At 44.1% G+C, this 25238-nt stretch overlaps 1 protein-coding gene across 6 annotated transcripts; it reads right to left on the bottom strand.

Annotated features, from left to right (window-relative positions):
- Positions 1-1097: 1097 nt before the first annotated feature.
- RLIM (ring finger protein, LIM domain interacting) lies at positions 1098-24676 on the bottom strand. 6 transcript variants are annotated; one of them, XM_075573514.1, is made up of 6 exons: positions 24550-24666; positions 19829-20081; positions 19347-19473; positions 10395-10593; positions 8597-8680; positions 1098-6528 (listed from the first exon to the last, which is right to left on the bottom strand). In XM_075573514.1, exons 4-6 carry the CDS (start codon positions 10561-10563, stop codon positions 4919-4921), a joined length of 1863 nt encoding a protein of 620 aa, XP_075429629.1. In that variant the 5' UTR covers positions 10564-10593; positions 19347-19473; positions 19829-20081; positions 24550-24666; the 3' UTR covers positions 1098-4918. The 6 variants fall into 6 exon arrangements, with proteins under 6 accessions (XP_075429629.1, XP_075429628.1, XP_075429627.1 ...); XM_075573513.1 differs by lacking the exon at positions 19347-19473 and adding an exon at positions 11367-11516; XM_075573512.1 differs by lacking the exons at positions 19347-19473; positions 19829-20081 and adding an exon at positions 11367-11516 and having other exon boundaries at positions 24550-24674.
- Between the last annotated feature and the right edge of the window lie 562 nt (positions 24677-25238).

Raw genomic sequence — 25238 nt, 5'->3', positions numbered from 1 at the left:
GTTGTGCCACTGCACACTCTATCTGCATTATATTATCAGCACGTTGTGCCCCTGCACACTCTATCTGCATTATATTATCAGCACGTTGTGCCGCTGCACACTATCTGCATTATATTAACAGCACATTTAATAGATTTAAAGTATGTTACATGGAACACGGTTCATAAAACAACTCAGAATTTCCCTTGGCATTCAAATTTAAATCCTCAATTTCAAGCCCTTAGAAGCCACATTTGAGCTTATATCTGGACTATTTCCCATGTTAGACCAGGTTCCTCTTTAAAGGAAAATTGATGAGTTTTCCAATTATATCCGTAGCCCAAAACTGGAGCAAAAAAAGGATAATCAGATTTATTTAAGAACACCTGGAAAGATAATGGAACGTTTTCCGTTCATACATTTGGTGCAGATTTTCCCCCCAGATTTGGAGATGAGACAACCTGATAAATAGACAGAAAAATACTTTCCTGTCTTGCCTTCAAATATTTTCTGGGCAAGCTACCCACCTATCTGAACTAGCTCCTCACCCCTACCACATGCAGCACTTATCTGAGATCAGACTCCAAAAGACTGTTCATGGTCCCAAGGTTCAACAAAGTATCCGGACGCTCCTCTCACCGTGCACCCCAAAACTGGAACAGTCTACCGAAGACTCTCACAACTCTCACAGCCGCCACCAGTCTAAGTTCTTTCAAATCTAAAGCGGTCTCACATTTTAATCTTGTCTGTAACGGTTACATACGCCTATAATATTATCTCTTAACTGTGCATGCAATGTCTTGTACATAATGTATAACCCTGTTCACTTATGTAACTGTATTTGTAACCATGTATTATTTGTTATCTTAACTCTGTGCCCAGGACATACTTGAAAACGAGCGGTAACTGTGTATTACTTCCTGGTAAAACATTTTATAAATAAAATTGAAAATCGCAGAATCCCACACCGTAAGCTTGCCTTGAATTTATACACTTCATTTAAAAGTGGTCAGGTGCCTTAACTCAGGTGCCCACTGGGAAATACACTGCACCCCACGCTCTGCCCAGAGAACACCCAAGAAATGTGAAATACAAGGCATGGAAATAATTACAGACACTTTGTAAACAATGTTAGCTTTAATTGTTTTTGAAAGCAGCAGTGTCATCTACACACCCACATTTAGATACATGGCAAATCACCGCTGTGACATGTATAGGGCATATTGCTGCAGTGCCAGCTATTCTACAACTGGGTAGTTAGGTGGCACTGTAGCGATTGAGCTGTGAAATTTGAATAAGCAAGGATGTTCATAATTGTATTTCAGGAATGCTCAACTCCAGTCCTGAAGATCCCCCAACAGGTCAGGTTTTCAGGTTATCCCAGCTTCAGCACAGGTAGCTCAATCAGTGGCTCAGTCTTCGATTGAGCAACCTGCACTGAAACGGTGATATTCTTAAAACCTGACCGGTTTTGGGGGGCGGGGGAGGGTGTCCTTGAGGACTGGCGTTGGGCCCCAGTCTTGTATTCGACTAAAACCCGTGTGTGCTGCACATTCTCCTGGATAAAGGATCCCAGTTAGACACTAGCAGGACACGGCTATCAGAGCCCCAGCCACACGCCCTGAAATAACTTGTGTAATACAAAATAACTACAAAACCTCTGTTTTTGAAGGTCCGGATCTTCGCTGACAGAAGGCACTGCACCAACCCAGGCCCCTCTGCCAGCAAAGCAGGTGTAAAAAGCAGCGTCCTAAAAGTTTCATTCACTAGTGTAAACAGTGAACACTCACATTTCTGAAAACTAAAAAGTCACAAAATGTACTTTAGCGGCTGTTATCTACGTCAGAATGAAAACCAGCGCCATCGGCGCTATGGAAGGAGCACAATTTAACTTAGTAAAAAGGTACAATGTTTATTTTAAAATACCTGCATTTCTTGTATGACAGTTGCATGCAGCCATGTTTATTACATTACTGGTAGCCATGAACCATTTACATGCGTGTGCATTGCCAAGGAGAAAAACTATTCAATACCAAGTACTTGCCTAATACTGCTGGGAAAATATGCAAATGCAATACACAGCTACAGCAGAAAAGGTTTTTTTTTTTTTTTTTTTTTTTTTACAATAAACTATATTAATATACAATGCTGTCTGGCAACTGATGCAAACAACCTGCTCCATGTACCCAACCGTTTGAGCCGCCCCGGCACTGCTAAGTACAATGAAGACGGATTCCTGGTTTATTTACGTTTCATTTTTTTAAACTTTTTACTCCTATTTCAGGTTAGCAGCCTTATTTTTTTCCCCACATATTAAACACACACACGGACGAGGCCCTACTTCCCAGTCAGACAATTGCAAGAGCAGTTTCTCTGTCGGCAGCTACGTGAATATGCTCAACGTGAGTGAGCATCTTATCAAAAGCATTTCAGGATTCCTATGCATTGCAAACGGTTTTCTTCTAAATCGTAATGCATTAGTACAACTGGAAATTGAGGAGGAGGAGGAGGAGGAGGAGGAGGAAGTATTGAGCTTCTACAAAAAGCTTTACATTTTAAACAAAGTGATTTTTTTTATTTCAACAAGCATAGACATTTTGTTATATTTCACAACAAGATAAATATCCCAAATTTAACTAAATCAGCAATTTCTACAGTGCCATAAAGATTAGCCTTCAGACGTACAGAATGAGAAAAAAAAATCTGACCGTAGCTTTATTTACACAATATCCAAGATGAATCTGCAGATTGCAATGCTATATGCTGTCCTCATCTGTTAGCAGGCTAATGTACACTTTTTTTTTTACATTCTTTGCCACATATTTGCCTGTTTAACCTCTTCAGTGCTGGAAGGGCCGGCTTACGGGCTCTACTTAACCCATTTACAATGCGTGTCTGGCCAGCAGGAGGAATCGGGAGATAGGAAAGATAATTCCTGTGGATTACACAAAAGCATAAATAAAGACTGGCCGGTCGGTGTGCCTATTGAGTTCATCACCTCTCCACATGGAGAATAAAATGCACTATATGATGGACCACTCTGTAGCATGGGGCACTTAAAGCACTTTATGATGGACCACTCTGTAGCATGGGGCACTTAAAGCACTTTATGATGGACCACTCCGTAGCATGGGGTACTTAAAGCACTTTATACCAAGGTGGAAAAACGGCCTTCTCACAGGAAACAAACTAGCCCTAACAATATATATGGAATGCAGTGTGTTGATATACATTAACGGTCTCACAAGCTTGCGTTGTTTGGGCAGAAGACCCCGAAACAGTCACACGACGGGCCAAACTAACGACCGTGATATCATTAATATGTTAAAACTAGGCGCCTTAAAAACACAAGCATTTTTAAATATTTTTTTTTGAAAGCTAAACCTGAATGTTTGGAAGCTTTGTAAAGTATAGTATTGGCTGACGCCATCTCCCCCTCAAACAGAGGTGGCAGATTACCAGAAAGAAACATTTTGCCTTTAAATAATTTTTTTTTTAAAAACACCCCTCTAAGCAGAAATCAGCTAGTTTAACCCATTAAACCTATCAGTGTTTTTGGTTTACATTGACCCAACGTTGAATGGCACCTTTTAAACACATTCTCAGTGTTGATTCTATCTGGTGTTAGCCAAAGAGAGCTGCTACGGATGGAAACTTATAGGGGCGCAGTTTGCGACCAGCTGTTCCCATTCTAAGAGTTGATCAACATTGTTGTATTTTTTGTCAGGGTCGGGGGACAGGCATTGACCAATTTATAATAGGGTTTTTTTTTTAAGGGGTTCCTGGAACATGGTAAATATACTCCGCGGGCCAGTATATACACAATTCAGCATTCAGGGAAAAGGGAGAACCCAAATCATTACCGAGGACACGCTCATTCCTTGTGCCCTTTTGCTGCAGCACTGCCATGCACTGATTGCAATGACAGCATCAAAGGGGATAAACCTCATTCTTCTCCAAGATATTCTGTAGTTTGCCAGGGAGGGACACTGCCGCCCTTATTTAAAGCAATCACTCCATCCAAAGGGTCTTGGAAAAGCCAGCGCACATATGCATCCGTGTAAAAGTTTAACTCTTCCCCCCCCCCCCCCCCCAAGTTGAAATAATTATCTTTAAAAAAGGATTACACATTAACTTTAAAATGCTTGAAGCGACATGCCTTGTTTGTACAGGCAGAACCAAGTGGAAAGCTCAGCCTGGTTCCGCGTTCTTACGGTGGGATGTAATTGGGTGTCCTGTGGCCCATTAAGATTAGAGAAGTGCAGAAGGCACTTAGAACTCAAAAAGGTGGAAGCACAATACGAATGGATTATTGTAGTGAGTTTAACAATTCTGAACGCTGCGAATGGGCCATTCTGGTTCTGGCAATAGGCGAGAATAGCCCAAAAACATGGAAAGAACAGAACTAGTTTCTGATTGACAAAAACTGCTGCAGACAGACAGTAAGCATTAAATGTACCAGATCTCTCAAAGCCGGCTCATGTAACCAAAGAACATACAAAGAAAGCATGATGCCCAGAGCGCTCCGGCTTGCAAAGTCTAGTAACCCCTTCAGTGCCAGGGGGGCCTAGTATGATTCATTCCAGCACTGAAGGAGTGTAAGAAAAACAGCTTCAACAAGTTAAAAAAAAAAAATGTTTTTATAATTATTATTGTCCTTGCTAAATCCATGTTTAAATTGTGGAGGAATACAGCATCCTTGCCCAACAAAGGGGCTATTTTACAAATGCAATTTACGGTATATCATACATTTCTTTACAACCTCTAATTCAGGGGGAGGGGGGATTAAACATTTCTTTATCATTTTTAACAGGACAATGCACTCCAAGCCAAAACCCTAATTTAAGCACCACTCAAAAAGTGGTCATAAAAAGCTGTTTTTTTTCCTGCCCCACACTAGTAATGCCAGCTGCGTAGCCGAAAGTTTGTATTAAATGGTTTAAACAACACTTTCTCTGTTGCCTGAAACCAGAACAGCTCGGCGACAGATGGGGCAGGTCGAATTTTCTGACAACCAGCGGTCGATGCAGTGGACATGGTACTCGTGAGAACACGGCAGTTTCCGCAGCTTATTCCCTTCCGTGTACTCCGTTATGCACACGCTACAGGTTTTCAGGGCATCGTTTTCACCAAAATTGCGTGTGGACAGGTTGTCGATTTGTTCTTTGGTGAGTCCCCTCGGCTGATCATCGTCATCCTCGTTCAGGAGGAAGAACTGAGCCAGGCTGAGGAAGGGCAGCGATCCGCTTTCTTCGAAGGTGACCGACCCCCTGCTGTTGCGGCCCTCCCTCCTGGCCCCCGATGTTGAAACGCCTTCATTGTTTCCTTCAAAGCTTTCTCCCGGGCTGGCCGCTTCTGTACTCTCGGGGGCTGCAGTGCTGACGCCTGTGCTGCCGCTGCTCTGTGTTTCGCCCACCTCGGCCATGGTGGGAGAGACTGCTCCGGGAGCGCTAGGGTCTGCGTCGTTATCGCTGTACATGAAGTAGCTAAGCTCGCCGAAGCCCGTCATGATTTGCCTTAGCATGGTCTGGATGGCAACAGACGTGGTCTCGCTCAAGCCAGTGTTCAGAATCCTACGGATTGGGATTCGGATCGTGCTGACGTATGTCCGGACCCCAGCACGCTCGGACCGTGAGAACGTGCGGCGGAATCCACCGCGCTCACTCTCATAAGTGACCGTATTGTTGGGGGTCTGGGACCGGGAGCGAGTCCTGTTCGCAATGCTGTCTCTCTGCCGGTATTCTCCCGGGCGCACTCGCCTCACTTGAAGATCAAGGACAATGGTGGGAGGTCTTTGACTGGGACCCGTGGGCTCTCCACTGCCGGGGGACTCCGTTGGAGGGGTTTGGGAAGCACTTCTCGTCTCCGGGGTTGAGAACTGCACTGCACTTGGACTCTGAGCTTCCGCCCCAAGTGCTTGCTGCCTGGCTGTCACGTGTTGCCGCGTTCTAGAGCTGCCCTCTGTTTCATTTGATGAATTGTTGTTTAGAACCTGAGACGCAGTAATGTGTTGTCTAGTTCTAGAGCTACCTTCTGCTTCTCCAGTGGTGGAAGCATCAATAGTCTGTGAATGGAGTTGAGACCTTCGTGGAGGAGGCTCAACCACAGGGTTCATAGGGGATCTGCTCCTATCAGTCCTAGCTCGGGTCCGTCTTTGCTCTGGACTCCTGCTTCTTGCCCTCCGTTGTCCTCTCTGAGAAGTAGGTTCCTCTATGGTTACTTCTTCAGGGAGTTGCCTTGGGGCTGGGGTTTCTGGTTCAGGGTCAGGCTGACTGTTAATTTCCATATCCTCAGCTACAGGGGCCTCTGCCGACTGTTCAGTTTGGGCCAGGTTTGGGTTCCCGTTATTACGATTCACGTTTATTTCCAAACTGAACCTGAAGTCGCCGCTGTTGGGGTTTGTTCTGCTCACCGCTCTCCAAGACTGGTTGCCCCGCTGTCCACTTCTCGTGGTGTTTCCCGTCTGCCGGACTGAATTAAGCCAGTCTATTATAGAATCTCCATTGGAAGAGTCCTCAGCGGAGTCTCCACCTGTTGAGACAGAAGCACCTAAGAAAAATTAGATCTCCAATGTTACTCGCGTATGACAATATCAAAGTGGATAGTTTGTTTAATAATGAAGTGCTTGGGGAAAGCATGAAGCAGAATTTCCCCGTCTGGTTTTTTTTTGCTTTCCCGTTTTATTAAATGGATCAGTTTGTTGCCTTTACAGCTTTGCAATTATCTAACCACTGATCGATCATGGGAGAATGGGTCGATCAGCGAAGATCCACCTTCCCAGGGCACGCAATATGGCCGTCTATTTCAAAAGGGGTGTAGCTTCCTAAATGGTTGCTAAAGCAATCCAAGGACGCAACATACAGTTAAAAAAAAGGGACAAAAGTGTGAAATGCAGCAAGTATTATCTAATACTACACAACTGATTCATTTAGAAACACATTGGATTTGGAAAGTAATGTGGCTTTAAATTGAATTAGAAAAATAAGTATTAAAATCTGTACTATGCTAAGGAATTAGGCTTGTGTGATTACATAGACCCCAAAGATTAAAAGCAGAACCACCAGTTTACTAGTCTTATATTGTGACTATAGATAAAAGGAAATAAGTGAGGAGTGAATAATAAGATATGAAAAACATTCAGTATTCACATTCAATTAACAGTAGATGAGATCCCCTTATAATGTTCGCAGCTCCAGCCTGGAAAATAGGGTTTTTTTTTGCAAACATCTTCTTTGGATTATAGCGAGTGCAGCTTTTATTAACACAAAAGAAAAATGAAAAACAACGGTGTATATAGTGAAGTACGTTTCATAACCAGAATAAATCAAGGTTTTTTTTTGTTTAAGATATTTCAAATAGATTTTAGGCAGAAAAGTATATTGTATTAGCTTTAAGTGTCCACTGAGGCATGTGTATGGATTTATGTATAAATATTTGTACTTGGGGTATTGATAAAGTGAGTAGTAATTTTGTGTAGTAGCAATTGTAATGTGAAATAAAGGTATAATTTGTGTGTGTATTTGCAAGAGATGTATGACGTAAAGTTTTATAAAAAGCTTGTGTATACGGTGGCACAAAGTAAACAAGGAGTTGTCACAAGTTAGCTACTAGAAATTAGTAAACATTAAGCTATGTTATCTTTAAATTGTTATTTGACCTGAGGGACACTGGTATATAACGAGCCTTTTGAAAGCATGAAGGAATTATAACTCCAAAGGAATCCTAACCGGCGAAATGCGTCGACTGCCTTGAGCATGCAGTGAGTGAGGGGATCGCCAGGCAGAGGAACTCCCACCCATCGGCATTTCTGGAAGTGACGCCTGACGCCAAGGAGAGCTGGCTTGCCGAGATCGGAACGGAGAGGCTGCTGATTTCAGCGGGAGACACTGTGTTACACAAATGCTTGTTTTTAAAAACTTGCCAAAATGTGAGTTGAAAACCATGCGAAACTGCTACAATGTATTCTTCCTGTTACATACAGCATCGTGATATACTTGTGTCTTATTTCTGAGCCAATGTTTGAAGAGCCAGGAGAGAAAATAGACAAAGTTCCAGTAAATAATGCTGCATTCGTTATAATCTACAGAAGATCTTTGGGTGATTAAATGCACATTACGATTTCCACTTATAACAGCGAGGAAACAAAATCAGCACACTGCATACATTTAACCGTAACAGTCCCCCCACCAAATAAATATCACGCCATAAACCAGTGATTGTCTATTTATAATCTATGCACGCCACACATCAGTAAACCGGAGAGGGGGGTCTGGGTGGGGGGTCTGGGTGGGGACAGACACATTTTACAAGCTGATCCTTTCTCTCGTGCTAGCTCAATGCATCTTCCAAACACTAGATTTGGATCAGTGGTAACAGAACTCACATGTTCTGCCTGTATTCATGGCAGTCCGAAACTTGCAAAGTTACAATACTGCAGAGTAATCACTGAAATGTGATTTGAAGGTGAAACGGATCAAACCTCTCTACAGCGAGGTTCAGCTTTAAGGTACACACATGGATCACCTTTTACCAGCTTAGGTGAAGCTGCTACACCCCAAGACAAGTTATGGCCATGATGAGGGTTTAATTTGAGATCCCGCTGAGATATGTGATGTACCTCTATTCTCCTCGCCGTTTGCTTGAGGGGGACCTTCTTTGACCTGCTGAAGTCTCCTCAGCAACTCTTCCTTAGTAATTTCACCTATGGGGGAAGGGAGAAAATAAAGTAGTAAGCCTTGTCAAGTTCTTATTCTTACCAACTACAGTACCGTTATTTTCATTGGGGGTGGGTTACAGGGGCAATCCAAGCAATATCGTACATGTGTTTTTTAATAAATCTGTTCTGTAGTATTAGATGATACTTACTACATATATTTTTTTTCTTAAATTTCAACTCAATGCCATTTGTAATGAGGTTTAATACACTGAGCATACTCTGATTTCTATAGCAGGTTTAGCCACCTCCCCAGCTCTGCAAGATCTTTGCAACACTTTCCTGTTCGTGACAATTTGTTGCCAATATTTCCAGCAGTTTGAACTGCAAGCTGTAACAATAGTAAATTTTACCTTGATAATATAAGAATACATTGTAGCTGCTGAGTTACATTGAGTGAAGGATTGATTGAAACTGAAAGGCAGCCATTTAGTGAACCCTGGGAAGCAGGATTTTGCCGATTGATCACAGCAGAACACAAATCGATTGTCAGCTAAGTTAATTAGTTTTCAATAAAAAGGTCAAAGGATATTAAAACGATGATTTTGTTTTAAGTGCCTCTAATCGTTATACAGAAGAAAAAAAAAATGTAATACAGCAAAGCAGCATCAGCGCAGGGCGTGTTTTACCAGCACGTGAAACAGACCTGGCGGGTCACTCACTACACAGCCGGAGCTGAAACGTACGCTGCGACTCCGTACAGTGTATACGCGAGCGAAAGAAAAACATTGATGAAAGGCCATTGGGCCCCGAAAAGAGAACTGTTAATTCCGCTATGCGAATGAGACAGGCGTCTATAATTGGGTAGCATTCCTTCACCCGACTTGCTACCTTTGCTGAACCATCTCTTGCACTACACACATTCTTCTATATTTATTGCTGGGAAGGGGAATCCATTCAAAGTTAATCTTAGTTCATTCCTATTTAAGTGACTGCCCACTGATGAGCTATAATAGCTAGGTCAATTTAAGGAATAAATCCCTTGAAAATCCTCCGGAGTGAACAACAAATTAGAAAGTACAAATATTTCAATGACAAACATGTTAGTGGCTCATTTACACCTTAAATGGTAAATATATATCACGTTGGATCATTAATATTTGCACTTTAAAACGTTCTACCTTATGTTTAGCACGCCGTGTCTTCCCCCCGCTCTTCGGATTCTGGTGGAGTATTGTGTGATATATGTTTCTATATGACGCGCGCACTTGCCTATATCCGCTTTGAATACTCTTTGCAAGGGGTGCTTCCTTGTTTTGCTTTGATTATAATCTAAATATCTATGAAGCTGGGGGTCTCGGGCTGAATCGCGTCCATTTCAGCTCCGGGGACCCCCTGCATTCGAGACACACAAACGACAAGTGCTGCCATTACTTCTGGCATTGAAACCTCCCGGGTCATGCGGGCCAATAGGAAGCCGCGGTGGGTGAAGTTGCAGCTTCTTATTGGAGGAGATGGTTTCGCCTTCCCCCAGGGGTTCTCCGAGCTGAAATTAACGTGGTTCAGCTCCGGGGAGGGTGGACCTGCTCATTTAATGGTGACGTGAATGGTTCTGTATGATACTGCATGAGCAATTATACAACTTTTATCCCCTTCATAAAACACGGCTAGCGTACATCATATAATTAAGTTGTAAAAGTATAAATGACCACTCAGTACATACAATCCCTATAATAGAAGCCATATATTTATATTCACCGACCTGGGGTACCAAGTAAATTATTATCTCTCATGAGCCGGTAGTCGTCCTCACTTAGGTTATTCACAAACTGATAGAAAGCTTCTTCTCGATCTAATCTGTCCAGCTGACTCTGGCGCTGAGATTCTGATTGATCGGCACTTCCTTTTCCGTTAGAATCAGCACTCTCCATGTTGTTGAATGGATGAAAAGGTGAAAGTGTCTAAGGAGGAAGACAACGCTGTTCAGTAAAGGACTAGTGAAGCGTGCTCAGGCTTCGTATGTAACCGATACTAACTGGTCTCACATAGGATCAAATAAATAAGTGATGTATTACAGGATAACACCAAGTGATTGGCGCCCGAGTACGTATGTACGCATGTACCACCCATAACATGCCTGGGGCCCCCCTAAATTGGCCTCATGTGTATTTGTACACATGGGGTGACAGACCGCACGCTTTAAACCCCCGCAATGCATGGAGTAGCTCCAGGCAAGGCATTGTGGGGCACGATCCCGGAGAGCAGAGCGGTGACTAGCAGCTCTGCCTTAATGGGGGGGAGGGGGGTGAGCCTCTTCTGCAGGGGACCCTTCAGTGGTAGGAAGGGGAGGTCGGGCTTGTGTCTGGGGCTTTGTGTTACTCCATCAAAATGTTAAGAAGAGTATTTTAACTCCATGGGGAATAAATTAATGTAAAAATATATATATATTTTTTTTAAATGAGCAAAAAACTTGATTGGCGCAATTATTAAAATTAGAAATATCTAAAATATTGTAACCTGAAGTTTACGGTGCAACTTCCTCCTCTTATTGGCATATCACCTCTCTAGAACTGTTGTTTTTGCAATCTAGAACACTAGGCGAATGTCTGATAAATACCTTTAAAGCAGAACCCATGGTTGCCATTTTTTTAGTTACAGAAGTGAAACAGGGGGTTTTCAGAGCTGAACGACATTAATTTAAGCTCCGGGGACCCCTTCTTCCCGAGATACTTACCTCCGTAGGGAGTGTCGGTATCTCTGCAGGTATCGGCTCCGACGGGGCTTGTTGGGGCTAACATAATGGCGGCTTAAATGTCCCGTGTCTTGCGGGCCAATAGGAAGCCGTGACGTCATCCCTTGGTGGCTTCCTATTGGCCTGCGTGACCTGGAAAATTAAACATGGATACCAGCATCACCTAAGGAGATAAGTATCTCAGGAAGCAGGGGGTCACCAGAGCAGAAATGAAGGCAGTTCAGCTTCGGAGACCTCCAGCTTCAATCCTATAACTAAAAGAAAAATAAACCGACACTTGTGCTGCTGGGAGTCTCATATTGGGGATGGTTTTTTTTTTACTCAAAACTGACACCTTTAAGTATTTTTACATAATTTATTCAAGTTAAAATTGGGAGGGGTTATATTTCCTCGGGCTGCTCCCTGCTGTGTGGCGATAGGGCCGAAGTCCCTCCTCCCCTTATCTGTATTGGCTCTATGATAAGGACAGGATAGGATAACACCCCTCCCCCCCCCCCCATTCAGAGCCCCCTGAGAAAGTCAGGGTGCTGATTGTGTGATTGCTCCTTTAAAGATTCTGATGTTCTTAATCTGTAACTTCTGGCGTTACCACGGTAACCTTTAGACAGCACTGGGCCCCAGTGAGCGCTCCATATTAACCTCCCGGACACCTAATATTACAAACGCTTAAATGTCCTGAACTGAGCGTCCGATTTGAATAAAAACAGCGTCCGGGAGAAGCAAAAAATCCCGGTCCGTCCGCGCGGGTAATACCGTACGGTGAAGGTGTGCGTGCAAACGGCTCTGGAAAGGAACACATCTCTCTCTTCTCCCCCCTGTTGCTGCTGGTAGTAAGACAGTCACCGTGCCAGCCCCTGCAACACACGTCACATCAGGCCTATCTAGCACAGAAGAGGATCAGCTGATCATTATTACATTGCTACAAACACACAATATACGTAAATAGCAGTTAGTGGAAAATGTTTTAGCGGTTTCCGCAAAGTTACTACGGCGTATTCACACGTTAATGGGGTCAGTTAGAATGGACCAGTGTAACGGCGTTGGGTTTTATACACCGTCCTGCTGCTGAACATCAGGTAAGCTATTATTGCTAAAGCAGCATTACACCGGCAAAGGGAAAACGCTCACTCGTTTTGGGATCCCGCTGTAATGTATACACATCGATTGGCTACACACCCCAACCGTCTGAGGCTTCTTTTACTTCCAGAATGGACTCAAAACACCGTATTAAAGCTACAACCGCCTCGCCAATAACAGCTGGTTCCCCTAATGCCTCCTTGGGAATCAGACACCGGACTCGGGTAGTATTACGGCGGATTGGAGGCTGCCGCGGGCCTGGCCCAGATTGGTAGATATTTATGGCACCACTGGCAACTCCAAGCCTAAGGTTAAGACCCAGACTATTACATTAGGTGTACATAGCAAAAAAGGAAATATACATCGCCTGGCAATGGCCAAAAATGACATTATGTACATTAGCACTGTAATGTAAAGTGTGCATGTGTGTTAGTGTGTGTATGTGCAAGTGTCTCTTGTATAGCATTTCCATTAAACTTCTGGCGATTTAACACATTGTCAGCATACTGGGACTGTCCTGCAGATCACATTTCCCTCTCTCGTGGTCTTACTATGGAAATCATTTGTGAATGTTTTACAAGCATTTTAAGCCTAGCAGGCATTATTTTTTTATTTATTGGACTGAACTGGGGGTCGCCGAAGCTGAAATGAACGCAGTCCAGCCGGAGACCCCCTGCTTCAGCCCTATAACTAAAAATAATCAGAAAGAAAAACTGCAGCCTGGAGGGCTCCTTTATAAAGGGCACAAATCATTAAACACTACGGGGTTAACCTTCACCTCAAGCACATCTTTAAATGATCATCTCTACTGATCTAGGGAGAGGGAGTGGCTCAGCGAGTAAAGACACTGAGTGACACTGCGAATGTTGCACAGGAACCTGGTTGAATTCCCGGTGTCCTTGTGACCTTGGGCAAGTCACTTTATCTCCCTGTGCCTCAGGCACCCAAAAAATAGACTGTAAGCTCCACGAGGCAGGGACTCGTGCCTGCAAAATGTCTCTGTAAAGCGCTACGTAAAACTAGCAGCGCTATACAAGAACATGCTATTATTATTACTGTTCCATGCACGTTTGCAGGCCCGGACTGAAGGAAAGAGCCCTGCTGCATCAGTGCATTAACTATATCAGGGGTTCAGGATATCCCTGTTTCAGCACAGGTGATTCAGTCAAAGACTGAGCCTCCGCCATTTGTGCTGAAGCAGGGATATCCTGAAAACCTGACCTGTTGGTGGCCCCTGAGGATTAGAGTTGGCCGGCCCCTGAACTAAATGATTCCTCCTCACTCCCACCCAGCTTGTACCTCGATACATTTTAGGTATTAAAAAGATTGCCCCACTCTCCCCTTTCTCCCAGAGAAGGCATGTCCAGACAGTGGTAACCACCCGTGGGAAACATGTTTCTCTGTAACTGTCCCACCCAGCGCCGGATAAGCAGCTCCTCATTGCAATGCCTGGCCGCAGTTAAAAAAGGTAAAATCAGATGGTGACTAAACTTTGCGGTGTCCTATTCCCACCGATAAACGGGTGACAACACAACGAAGAAATCCAAATGCCCCATCTCCTATTACAGGAGCACAGAATGCACAACCCTGAAGCTCTTACTAAAAAACTAAACAAATAGAAGGGCATATTTTGTTGTAGTAAAGACGTGACCGGATGGAATAAGGGTTTTACCGGCCCAATGATTAGTGCTGTCAGGCACCAAGTATCTCTTACTATTAGGGTCTAATTCAACCGGCTGAGACTCATTTACCTAAAAGCACAAAGCAGACCATTCACTGATGTGTATATCTTATAGAAGTGATTCCCAACACAGGGGGAGGGGGTGCATAAAGGGGTCCCCAAGGGGTAGAGACAACAAAAAGGAAAAACTGCTTCAGCACAGGTGGATCAATCAGCAGCTCAGTATTTGACGGAGCCACCGGTTCTGCAGCAGGGATATCCTAAAAACCCGGCCTGTTGGTGGCCCTTGGGGACTGGAGTTGGCCAGCCCTGCCAGAGAGTAGCAGGGTCCTGAGCACTTTGTAAGGCCCCAAACTGCACCGTGGTGGGGGAGGGGGGAAATCGCTGTCCCTTGCAGCAGGTGTTTCCAAAGTCGCTCCCCACAATGCTTTGCATCCACAGCAGCAAGGCATTGTGGGACATGACATTGGAAGCTCCCGCAGTGAGTGACAGCTATACCCTCCATGCTGCCTGCACACACTAAGAGTAGTTTGGGGGATTAAGCGTGTGTTTTCCCCCCACGGCACAGGACACCATACTGCCCGGGATCGGTCACACAGGTAATAGTCTGATGAGTCAGTGATGAGATTAATTAGGGGTTCGGGCATAAATATTTTCATGCAGGGGAAGCAGTGTTAAGAAAATTTTTTTTTTTAAAAAGCGAGAACCTGCCCTTTCATAGGCTTAAAATGCATGTAAAACATTTGCAAATGATTTCCATGGTAAGAACACGGAAATGTGATCTAAAGAGCATTCCATGTATGCGGACAATGTATTATATTTGCACCAACAGGGGCGAGAAACATGTCAGTGTGGGCCTCCAGCCCTTGTCATGCTTTCATCCAATAAGTCTTCATTTTTAACTACATTGGGATACGCTATACTCTTGTTTTGCAGGTGGGAGTTATTCCAGTTAGGTGTGTTATGGGACTTTCACCAGCTTTATTGTATATACCTGTTACTTAAAAAGTACCTTAAAGTATGCTCTTAAATCATTAAGTGATATTGTGTCACACAGTTGGGGTGTGTAGCCAATCGATGTGTATACATTACAGCGGGATCCCAAAACGAGTGAGCGTTTTCCCTTTGCCGGTGTAATGCTGCTTTAGCAATAATAGCTTACCTGATGTTCAGCAGCAGGACGGTGTATAAAACCCAACGCCGTTACACTGGTCCATTCTAACTGACCCCATTAACGTGTGAATACGCCGTAGTAACTTCGCGGAAACCGCTAAAACATTTTCCACTAACTGCTATTTACGTATATTGTGTGTTTGTAGCAATGTAATAATGATCAGCTGATCCTCTTCTGTGCTAGATAGGCCTGATGTGACGTGTGTTGCAGGGGCTGGCACGGTGACTGTCTTACTACCAGCAGCAACAGGGGGGAGAAGAGAGAGATGTGTTCCTTTCCAGAGCCATTTGCACGCACACCTTCACCGTACGGTATTACCCGCGCAGACGGACCGGGATTGTTTGCTTTTTGTTTCTCCCGGACGCCGTTTTTATTCAAATCTGATGCTCAGTTCAGGACATTTAAGCGTTTGTAATATTAGGTGTCCGGGAGGTTAATATGGAGCACTCACTGGGGCCCAGTGCTGTCTAAAGGTTACCGTGGTAACGCCAGAAGTTACAGATTAAGAACATCAGAATCTTTAAAGGAGCAATCACACAATCAGCACCCTGACTTTCTCAGGGGCCTCTGAATGGGGGGGGGGGGGGGGGTGTTTGTCACTCAAGTGTTTTATTTCCCCCTTATCCTGCCCCGTCCTTATCAAAGCCAATAAAGATAAGGGGAGGTGGGACCCTGGCTGTACAGGTACTTACTGATCACAGAAAAGGAAAATCAACCCCCACCCCCCAAACCTAACTTTAAAAACAAATGAAATACTTACAAAGGTCTCAGTGTGGAGGAGGAGAGAAAGTGGGTGTGTGTGTGTGTATATAAAAATAGAATATTCTAATATTATAGGAGTTAAACAACTGTGCTTCTGGGAGGGATTGCTGATTTCAATCACTTTGGCATTTCCAAATATAATAATGCATGTTGACCTATATATTATCTGTATTATTCCCCTTCATAATCTTACGTTGTCATGCTGCAGGAGAGCAGAACCCATAGAATAGGAAAAGGCTTAATTGGGGATGGGTTGTCTGATGGGGATTGTGAGGCCCTGGAAGAGTTACCGTGTAATGAAATTCTCCATCTTCAATCATTACACTGCACATCTGTTCTATTTCCGGATCATTACAAGCCCTCTTTGGTATAGCTTACACTACGACACAGATACAAGTCTAGGATTCTTAAGGGTTTATAAAAAAAAAACAAGTCAAGAGCTCTGAATGCATGCAGTGTACGAACGAAACATGCAGAGAGGTGTTATGCAACGATCAGTGCAAGGAAACAGTCAGGTGACTGCACTGACACATCCGCAGACACGGTGTAACAATCCATAATACAGATAGAGGCCATTCCTATAAGGAGTCTTAAAACAGCAGCACAATTGTATAGATTAACATCATTTTGACACGTGCCCAAGCACTACATAAAGAACCATTCGGGCATGGTTATCTTATCCACTTCAGTGGCAAAAACCCACAGCATACATACAGTAGTCTGGATAGACTGTTACAAGCATTAAATACCATAGAACACAGGTGGCCTACTCCAGTCCTCAAGGGCCACCATGGTTAGGTTTTCAGGATATCCCTGCTTCAGCACAGGTGGATCAATCAGTAGCTCAGTATTTGACTGAGTCACCGGTGCTGAAGCAGGGATATCATGAAAACCTGACCTGTTGGTGGCCCTTGAGGACGGAGTTGTCCGCCCCCCTTGCGATAGAGTAAGGTAAGCCTCTCGAAAGTCTTCAGTTGAGGGAAGGGACATTACTGCAGCCTACGGAGGTGCCAGATGTGCCCAGGAAATGGTTAATAATGCCAAAGCTAGCAAAAAAATATCAAATTCTAATCAATATATCTCAGGTTATTGGATAAACCAGCACTTTAAGAAATAAGCAATTCTATCGATTTCTGCTCAACCACAGTTCAAACGTGCAACGCTTCTTTAAATTGTAATCAGATTTTGAGAGAAGAAATTCTAGCAAGTGTTAATTTTATACAATTACATCAAATTCAAATTAATTTACCAATTCATGAAACTGATCAGAGGGAAACGAATAATCTAGAAGTTGCATTTATCCTTTTTTTATTATTATTATTTTTAGCACATCTCTATAAATTTAAATGTTAAGTGTCAAAATGTAATCGCAAATATCTATGTGCGCAGTTGTTTGATGACTGCAACAATTCAGAGAAAGTAGGTTTGAATTTCTTTGTACCGCTAGAAATAATCTTATAGACGTCACTAATTGTTTGTTAACAAGGTGAGCAGACCCACACTTGGTACGCTTGGGAGGGAATGTCTGCGATGGAACACTTTGCAATAGTTCTGACAGCACGAAATAATTATTCCCATGGAGGAAACCGTCTCAAGTCAGTGAAAAATTAGGCCGAGCGTATAATGCCCGCGACGCGTGGCGTCATCCGTCGCTGCTAGCGAAAGTTGTATTTCGCTTTGCGACGGCATCGCGGGCGACCAGGCCATTGATTGGTTATGGGGCTGTCACATGAGGCGACAGCCCCTGAAAAATCAAATATTCCCGGCTGCAAAAAAATTGCGTCGCCCTGTCGTGCTTACTATAAGCGCACGCGGCGGCGGCAATGCATTTGTTTTTGGGTGACGTCGCCGGCTCTATAAGCGCGGCCTTAGGTGGTAACTAAAAACTCTTGCAGGAACCAAAAAAAACCACTTGTTTTTAGGGGAAAGGCCCAGCAAAAGAGCAAGGCGTTATTTAGAAATAAGTCTCCCTTCTAAATCTAAAGGGTGGCACCAAATTTAACAAAGGAAAAAAAGAAATTGCTAATTAATTGCACAAAATGACAGATGTGCATGTTCACCGATTCAACCTCCAGAAGTTATAAATTTACAAATAAAAACAATGCTTCCCCCCAACCCCCGCCCACTAAAAATGACACTATTACAGGGGTATTTTTGGCACACTGCAAAGTAGAAATGGTGCTTTCATTTTATAATTAGTTATGTTGTAAATCTCTCAGGAAATATACTTAAAAAAGAGAAAGTGATCGTACAAGGTAACAAAGCCTTGTCCTACTTAACCAAAAAAAGGTTGAACACCCCTGTTTTAGACTAACAAACCCTATAATTATGTTGTGAAATTCTGGGGAACCCCAACCCTCTCTAATAGCTCATCTAACATCAGATGCATTGTATGGAACCCCAACCCTCTCTAATAGCGCGTCTGAGATCAGATACATTGTAAGGAACCTCAATCCTCTCTAATAGCTTATCTAAGATCAGATGGATTGTAAGGAACCCCAACCCTCTCTAATAGCACGTCTGAGATCAGATGCATTGTAAACTCTTCTGTATTTGGTACAATTTTCAAAATTACCTGAAAATTGCAGAGAACCCTTTAGGGATGCCCGGGGAACCCAAAGATTGGTTGAACAATACTGCTCTGAAATGTAATTGTTTCCATAATTGTTACCCTCTCACAACTTTGCTATAATCTACAGATATACAACATATTATGCACCCTCCTTAACACAGCACTGTTCTGCGTGCTAAATGTATACAATGTCTGCCTTGGGGAGTTGATGCTTTAAATGATTAGTTATTGCCCTTTCTGCAGTATGGTCGTCAAATCTAAATTAGCAAAACAACTGGTGGAAATAGTTCCGCAAACGGCACATGGGGCAGACGCTTGTGTGTTTTAAGTCACATGCCAAATGCAAACGGAATAAAAGTTCTCTCCTAATCTTAAAAGTTGACATAAGATTAAACACCCCACACCCATGTAAAATGTAGTCATACGTTTCAGTCACAAAAAAGTGAATTATCGATTACTAATGCCTCAGTGATCCCCAGTTATGGATCAGTGGAAGTCCCTCCATTATATTATTTAAATATCAGAGCATCCTTCCCACTATCGCACTGCCAGACTGAGAAAAAACATATCTACATTTGCCTAAGGTGAGGAGCATTTGTAAGCTCTTCAGCCCGAAGACTAATGTGCCCAGTGTTGTCTAATTATATGCAGTGAGGCTCAGTGAGCAAAAGCGTGAAAGAAACAAAAACAACAAACCCTAAATCAGGGGGGGGCTCAACTCCAGTCCTCAAGCCCCCCCCAAACAGGTCAGGTTTACAGGATATCCCCGCTTCAGCACAGATGGCTCAGAGGCCGAATCTTTGAATGAGCCTCCGGTTGCAGTCTAGAAAATAAGGTCACGGCCATTTTACTCTGAGCAAATGACTGCCGGCGCTTCAACGCGACTCACCCTGCCGCCAGAACCTTCCGCCGCCGGCAAATTCACAGTTAAGTAAGTGCCTAAACCCCCTATCTCTAACGTAAAACCCCCTATCCCTAACGTAAAACCCCCTATCCCTACCCCTTACCCTAAAACCCCATATCCTTAGCCCTTACCCTAAAACCCCATATCCCTACCCCTTACCCTAAAACCCCATATCCTTAGCCCTTACCCTAAAACCCCATATCCTTAGCCCTTACCCTAAGCAACAAGACCCCTTAAAATGAACCCCCTTAACCTAAACAGTAATAAACCTTACCATGGAAGCGGCCGGCGGTGAGGATCCCAGCGGCGGATTGGCTGCGGTGAGGGTCTGTCTGCGGCCGAACGCTGACGGTGAGGATCCTAGCGGCGGATTGGCTGCGGTGAGGGTCTGTCTGCGGCCGAACGCCGACGGTGATTTGGTTGCAGCAAAATATCCACGACCAGATGTCCCATTCCATCTGATTGAGCCACCTGTGCTGAAGCTGGAATATCCTGAAAACCTGGCCCGTTGGGGAACTTGAGCACCCCTGCCATAGAGAGGGCAATATAACTAATAAAGCGCAGCCTAACTTTTGTTTAATGATTACTGTGACACGGAGCATTATTTCCTTTTAAACAGGCATCCTCATTCCATTTGACCAAGAGAAGCGGTTGTGCGCTCCCAACCTTAGTATGAGTCAAGATAACAACGTAGACAACATCCATCCTTTTGGGGCTTTTATAGGACGACGGTTAATCATTCATGCATATTTTTTTCCATTGTATTTTCAGGGAAAGTGTGAAGAAAAATCCAGTTATTAGAAATGATCTTTTTGCGAACATGCGAATGCGAACTCTCCCACATTTACAGTGCACAGAGATAAGCTCCTAGCTATTGCAAATATACGCCACAACATTGTGTGTGAAGTCAGAATCAAATACACTAACTGCTGGGACATGTTCTGTAACAGACCAAACAATCATTTACATTCTCAACACAGGACCAGGTTTAAAAATGTGCCTGTCATGTATACGATTTCTGACCGTCAATTGTTTAATTAAAGGACACAGAGAAATTTAAATAAATGCTCTTGAAAAAACGCAGTTTCAAACCGTCCCCCAGGGTGTCTTTCATTGCACCGACATCAGCAGTGTAACAACGCACATGCCGGCATTGTGGGTGCTGCACCCAGAGCCTCCGTTTGAATTGGAGAATATAAAGCACTCCCCCATCGTCCTCAGTTGGACATTTTCTAACAGGCAGTGAGAGGGCAGCATGCAGACATCCTTCAGAAGATGGAGAGGGATAATAAGCACGGAGGAGAAACAGTGTAAATATACATCATATGATAGCACGCATGTATACAGACATGCCTCACTCGCATCTTATGCAACAAAAGACAAATACAGATTGCCACATGCAGTTATTGTGCATTTCCAGATGTGATTACAAACAGTGCATTGTAACATGTGAATATCGTAAAGGACCCAGTTAATTACAAATATTCTGTTATTGGCATGTTTATACGCAATCATACAATGTTAAAAAGCAGATGTGACGAGTCATAAATAAGTCAACGTATATATACAGCTGTCTCACAAATATTCAGTCATGCTTCCTGTGTACAACCAACTACCCATCATATATACAGGTGCTTGATTCAGAAAATCGCTGAGATATAGAGACACGCATTTTTAATATTAGTTGCTCATACAAATGTTTTCAATGGCCTCTACAAGCATACACATACCATGTGTCACATGAAAGGAGAACATCTATCTTTTAGTCACTTCCTATCAAGTCAAGATATGTCACCTCATATACACACATGTAAAAGGTGGCAGAAGTATGGTCCGTTTCCAGCACTACAGCTCTTTGTAACACGGAGCTTCACCTTATTTTGCCCTAAAGCCGTAGCCTGTGCAGATCGCCATTGTATTTATTTTTACTAACTTTGCTAGATCTCTTATTAACCCTTCTAACACCATTTGTATTTTATAAATCTGATGCGCCTTTAAGGAGTTAAGCATTTGAAATATTAAGTGTCCGGGAGAGTAAAATGAAGAAGTTCTCTCCAGAGCCCATTACCTTCCAATAGTTACCACGGTAACCTCAGAAGCTAGAGATTTAAAAACATCACGTTTAACACAATTTATTTGATGTATATACACACCCACACAATAATACAAGAGCATAAGTGGCACGCCTCCAACATGCATCTCACCTCTAGTGACATGTCCAAAGAATTAATTAATATAATATATCACCCAGATAATCAGTGTAATTAACACAGCACACAGGCATCAGTAAGCAGAGGCTAATTTGTATTATATCAAATCCAGAACACCAACGAACCTTCCTTAGGGCTGATGAGGGTTCGTAAGTGAACCAAAACATTGGTGTTCTAAGATGGATTTTATATAATATACACATTAGCCTCTGCTCATTGACTCCTGTGTGCCGTGTCCATTACGCCAATTACCTGGGCGATTTAGTTAATAAATAAAAAAATAATTATATATATATTCGTTTTAAAGAATAGTGGCACATGCTGCTCCTTGTAACACGGAGCACAGCGCATCACCACCCTTTGCCTTAGAGTAGCAGCCCGTGCTGAGTGACTTTTTTGTACCGACTTTAATAGATCTATTATTGACCATTCTAAAGCCATTTGTATTTTATAACCCTGGTACTCTTGTTCAGGAGATGTACGCATTTGAAATATTAAGTGTCCGGGAGGGTAAAATGAAGCTGTGGGGGGCATTGCTGCTATTGACTCTAAAAATGAAGCTGTACAGAACAGGAGTAATGACGCCCCATTAACCTCCCAGCGCCTCCCTCACCAATGCCCATGAACTCCCGTACTCTCACGAATTCCTAAAGTCTCTCCAAAACCCTCCAAAGTCACCCACCTCACCGCTGCAATCGCCTGCACTGTCCGTCCCATCACCATGCCACCAACAAGACCAAGGGCTCGATTATACCAGATGCCGCTAGGGCGATACGGTGACGTCACCCGCACGCTGCCACCGGGTGGCATCTTGATTATACCAAGGAAACCGAAAAGCGGAGACAGGGAGGTGTGGCCGTGAGCGGTCCTCCCTCATTGGCTGGAACCACTCGCGTGACGCGGCCGTCACCAGCCAGGAACAAAACCGAGGATCGCGCCAGGAGACATCCGTCCTGCATGCAAGTATGAGCGCTTCTATTGGTGTTTTAAATGTTTTTCAGGCGCGCAGCCACGCACAATTTTTGGTATAATCACGGCCTACATCTAAACACCTGGCCCCCAAACCACCAAGCTTTCAAAGCCCCTAACCCATAGCCAGACCATTCTGTTCCCACTCCTGCCCACCACAAAACACATTGTTAGGCCGCGCTTATAGTGCTGGCGACCGATGGTGTCACCCGTCGCCACCAGCGAAAGTTATCATTTGTTTTTAGCGACTGACACCAGTGACGTCACTAAAGGGGGCGGGCCGCACAATTTGATTGGTTTAGAGTCACACGTAGCAACCGTCTCTAAAAAAAAAAAACAAATTTAGCCGGCTTCCAAATTTTCAGTCGCGACGTTGCTCCGTCGCGCTTACAATAAGCGCTTGTGACGGAGTCAATTGATTTGTTTTGGAGCGATGTCGCGTCGCAAGTCACTATAAGCGCAGCCTAACAATTACTCTATCCCCATCACCTGAAATGTTCCATATGTAACGCCCACCAGTTTTACTAACTAATGTACAGCGCCCTGAATAAGGACGCAATATAATGGTTATAAATCAATGTAAATTTTATACATATGTAAAATTAGATAGATCTATACACAAGACATTACATTACCATTCGGAAGACAAGAAACTACAGCTCAATCTAGCAGGCACACTCTTGCATTGTGTCGTCACCCACTAACAAAACGCTCATATACTTCATGGATTATCTTTTTCCATCATGACACAAATTTCTGCACGACTCAAAAGCCACCACACGGCATGATTCATTAGACTAGTGCACTACATCACTCACATCATGACACACAGGCCTCTTGTCTTGCACAACGTAGCATGTCTTCTACATCACATGTAGCATGCGCATCAGCAAACCTGCTGCATTACGTCATCACAGTACACACGCTCCCTTTTATGATGTCAGACAGGGTTCAGCCTGGCCTTCACCGGCTGCCCCCTACTCCCCCCCCCCCCCCCGTTACTGAGGTAACACATTGCAGAATCATTTACGTAAAGTAGTACAAATAGGTATCGCTACATGTACAGGAAGGCCTTCATCCAGCAGTAGGTCAAGAAGTGTTAATGATGAAATTGTGTGTGTATATATATATATATATATATATATATATATATATATATATATATAGACCTGTCTAAGCCATGTGAATGTGCTCACAAGTAATATTTTTATATGACATATTTATACACAAACACACACATTCATATGAAACAGGCTTTCAACAGTGGATCGACAAGGACAAATATATAGACACACACACTTTCATATCAGTACAAATACATACATATACTAGACCCATTTTCATATACACACACATTTCTCTATATGTGGGAATATATGATCATTTGTATAGTGACACCCGTATATCCCACACCCCCACACCGCAGACATTGCATTACATGCAGAGTTACGATGCACAGTGGGAAAGGGAGCCCTCTGTGCAAGAGCTTACAATCTAAGCCCTGACCCTGCACCCCTCAGGGAGCGCCCCCCGCTGCTAGCCCATGGGGAGGCCCGCAGTGACATAGGGGGGTGGGGAGAAGTCTGGGCCTGCTCCCGCTGACACAGCCTCGGCCTCTCGTACTTCTCCCCCGAGGCCTCACCGCCGGGCCTCACTCTCACCGCCGGGCCTCACTCTCACCGCCGGGCCTGCTCCCACTGACACAGCCTCGGCCTCTCGTACTCCTTCCCCCCGAGGCCTCACTCTCACCGCCGGGCCTCGCAGGCTCCGGTTCCAGCCTCCCTCCTCCGCACCGCCCCCGGATACGGTTACCTACCGCGGGGAGACGCCGCTCGCTCCGGTGTCCGCTGGAATCCTCCGCCCAGCGCTCCCTCACTCCGCCATTTTCTCCATTGTTACGAAGGAAGACCGGATGTGAGGAGGGGCGGGGCTTCAATGCAAGGGGGGTGGGGTGGCTGGGGGCGGCGGGACGGAAGTGACGCAGCTAGGCGCGTCCAGCACAGGGGGGGTCAGCAGCGTCACTCTCTGGCGGCCATGTTGGTTGTGGCAATTTCATGCAGTAAAAACATCATGTGATTCATATAGATTTTAAAAAAACAGCTCCACCTAGTGTCCTATCCACAGACTGCAGACATGATTACCAGCTTCCATTCCTTCTACTGAAGATATAAATAGAACAATCAGCTTTATATGTGGTATTATGGTAACGTATGTAACACTGACTTGAAAACTGGGGGAATCTCAGCTGAATGTCAGTGTCAGCTCTCTCTGTGACCTTGGGCCAATCACTTTATCACAATGTCAGAGGCACCAAAATTAGAGCGTAAGCTCTTCGGGGCAGGGACCCAATATGCCTGTAAAATTGTATGTATAGCAGTAAGGGCTGTCAGGTGTCCATTATTGAAGCAGACGGTCCTGTATTTAGACACTCAGTCCAGTAAAAAATGAGAGGTCATACGGACATGTGTGTGCATACCGGTATTACCTCTCTGGGCGTGTATGTGT

Source organism: Ascaphus truei, chromosome 16 (assembly GCF_040206685.1).
Source record: "Ascaphus truei isolate aAscTru1 chromosome 16, aAscTru1.hap1, whole genome shotgun sequence".
Classification (NCBI taxonomy): Eukaryota; Metazoa; Chordata; class Amphibia; order Anura; family Ascaphidae; genus Ascaphus; species Ascaphus truei.
Note: the sequence above shows the minus strand (reverse complement) of the source record. Positions and strands in the feature narration are given on the sequence as shown.